At 45.5% G+C, this 3,083-nt stretch overlaps 1 protein-coding gene across 2 annotated transcripts in view; it reads left to right on the top strand.

Annotated features, from left to right (window-relative positions):
• myo10 (myosin X) overlaps positions 1–3,083 on the top strand; it is a 101,227-nt gene that overhangs the window by 84,405 nt on the left and 13,739 nt on the right. For both annotated transcript variants that reach the window (XM_017309984.1, XM_008434789.2), the window contains exons 20-21: positions 1,591–1,715; positions 2,355–2,469. In XM_017309984.1, coding sequence (XP_017165473.1) covers positions 1,591–1,715; positions 2,355–2,469 — 240 coding nt within the window. The remainder of the gene's footprint in view (positions 1–1,590; positions 1,716–2,354; positions 2,470–3,083) is intronic.

Here is a 3,083-nt window from a genome sequence, read left to right as displayed (position 1 = left end):
ATCCATCCATCCATCCATCCATTCACTCACCCATCCATTCATCCATCCATTCATCCATCCATTCACCCATTCACCCATCCATCCATCCACCTATCCATCCATCTATCTGTCCATCCACCCATCAATCCATCCATCTATCCATCTATCCATCTGTCTGTCTGTCCGTCCGTCCGTCCGTCCGTCAACATACCTGAATGTTACTTTTACTGGTCCAGCTGATACTGCGCTATTGTTAGTATAGAAGTATCTGCCATAGATCTAGTTTTTGAGCTCTGGGGCTTTTGGATCTGGATGTGGGACATGGAGTCTTGTTACGACCAGGGCAGGATCTCAGGATCTCTGAACTCCCTGAAGGCGCAGCAGAAACAGGAAACGACGGTGAATGAAAGCCGATCTGGGAGTCAGAGGACGTCGTCCTGACACCGCCCGCCTTTGTACGGCTGCATCGCGGTCCGTATGCAAATGCAAATTATGCTAACGAAGCGCTCCCTGCGGCCGGTTGGCATTAAAGGCCTCCATTCAATCAGTCAGGGAGGTCTGCTGGTGAGTTGGCCTCCCTTCTAGACGACCCAAATGGGCCATCAGCGGACTATCAGGGGAGACCTGCTGAATAAAGGGGGCATTACCAGTGGGAATGAAAGCTCCCAATTATGGAGCTAACCCCACCCACCCCACTTACGCCCACCGGGGTTACAGGGTGACGAGCGTCGCCTCAGAGAAAGGCTTCCTCTGAATGCCGCCGCTCTGTCACTGATGATGCTATCTCAGTGCTGCTGGGTGGCCTGAAGGCTTATAAAACTGTTAAAGCTGCAGTTTGTAACTTTTATAAAAAATAATTTTTTACTTTTTTGTTGAAACTTTCACTAGTATGAGACAGATATTGTGTGAAAACTTCAACCTCCTCTGCCTAACTAGAAACAACCAATCAGAGCCAGGAGGCGGGACTTAGCGCTGTCAGTCACAATCGTTGGTGTGAATGCTAAGGCTAGTTAGCATAGCCACCGATAACGGCAGATAAACAGTTCTGCTGTAATGGTAAGTTGTTTCTCTGCCATTAGCACATTTAGCAGCGAGTATGTGACATTGATTGACAGCCCTAAGCCCCGCCTCCTGGCTCTGATTGGTTGATTTGGTCGAGAGCGGTGCATTCATTTCAACAGCAATAGCAGCTCAGGGAGGAGATCGATCAATCTTTTCTCAGATTATCTGTCTCATAACAAACTGTCTCTACATGCTTACAGTTTATGTAAAAAACTATATATTTTTTATAAAAGTTAACATCCTGCAGCTTTAATTTTTGTTGTTTTTGTCTCTTTGTGTCCATTCATCACCTCCAGACGTGTCATCAGCCTCATAGCACCACAGTGTTTGTGGCTGTGATATTGAGTCAAACCAGACCTCCAAAATCAATCCTCACAGCCGTGAAAATACGCCCAGCGCTGTGCTGAAAAGGTCAACCAGTGGCAAACATCATAGATCAGCCTGTGACTCTGAGGGGCAGAGGAACGTCTGCATTCACACAGATTCCTGTTCAACTCCAGCAGGGGGCGTCATGTCAGTAATCTGATGTTTCTTCTGTTCCTGCTGCAGATGCCTGACCAGTTCGACCAGACGGTGGTTCTGAACCAGCTCAGGTACTCCGGCATGCTGGAAACGGTGAAGATCCGGCGCAGCGGCTTCCCGGTCCGCAGATCCTTCCAGGACTTCTGTTCCAGGTCTGATCCAGATTTACACAAGTCCAAACACTCAGGGAGTCAGAAGTGCTTAAACACACAACCAGTTTGTACTTTTTCCTGATTCAGGGGTATCAAAGCGTGGTGCGGGGCTCATTTATGGCCCCATCGATGATTTTGTGTGGCCCCTGATCAAAGTCAGGCAAATATAACCTGTAAGCTAACGACTGATGCAAATGGACGTTTTTACAAATTTTACAGTCAAATAAAAACTTCCTAAAAATACAACAAAAGTTTGATGCAACTCAGGTTTCGTATTCATTGTTCACGTTTTTGCATTTATCCTAATTTTGTAGATTATATCTATTATAACCAGCATTTCCCCCCAAAGGTTCACGGTTTGCCTTACATTTTATGTTTTGAATTAAAAAACTTATTTTGCTTGCTTCAATAAAGTCTCGTATGGTTTTAGTTTATTATTTGACTAGTTTTGTTCTTTAAATGTCAAAAAAAAACACAATTAAACAAGCATCTGTTACGTTGACTAATGCTAAGATAGATGTCACATGATTTTTACTGCTCATTAATAAATTCAGTAATGACATGTTGCTGTAAACAGATGAACACATTTCAGAAAAATAGCGTTTGTGTCGTTTAGCTTAACGTTTCGCTTTTCTTCAGGTACAAAGTCCTGATGCGGGGCGTCCTGACTCCAGACGACCACAGGGGGCGCTGCAAGCAGCTGCTGCACCTCTATGACAGCAGCAGTGCAGATTGGCAGCTTGGCAAAACCAAAGTAAGGCCCAAACCTGGTGGTGTTTTCACGCTTCACCTTATTTTCTGGAAAGTCGACCAAAACAATGTTGCTGTTTTTTCCTGTTGCTTTGAGCTGAAACTGAAGTCAATCTGAGGGTCTGATTTAGAAATAAAGAATAAAACAGTTGAGTGGATTCAAACACCAGAGGAATATTTTTATTTGGTCAATTCTCCTTGGGGTTATTAAACATTAACTGAAGCCAGAAAATTCATTTTCTCAAACATTTCTCTGTGGGTTTGCATTTCCTGCCTATCAGCGGTGAGCTTCATCCCTTCTGCTCATTCTGCAGAATAATGGACTCTCTGCTGTCAAGCGCTGAGTTCCTGAATGCTCCACCGCCCTTTTTGCCTCCGGCTAACACCGGTAGAAACGTCTTTTCTCCTCCTCGCCAACACAGAGCGTGATTGGACGGAGACGCAGGCCGCCTCCGGAGAGACGCCAGTCCATCCTGGCTTCTCTCCCTCCAGGCTTAATTTGGCTTCATGTGTCCTACAAATTCAGCTCCATGGAGCCATTCAGAGCCACTGCCTCTGTGTGTGTGTGTGTGTGTGTGTGTGTGTGTGTGTGTGTGTGTGTGTGTGTGTGTGTGTGTG

This window comes from Poecilia reticulata, linkage group LG17 (genome assembly GCF_000633615.1).
Source record: "Poecilia reticulata strain Guanapo linkage group LG17, Guppy_female_1.0+MT, whole genome shotgun sequence".
Taxonomy (NCBI): Eukaryota; Metazoa; Chordata; class Actinopteri; order Cyprinodontiformes; family Poeciliidae; genus Poecilia; species Poecilia reticulata.
This window is presented reverse-complemented; position numbering and strand designations above follow the sequence as displayed.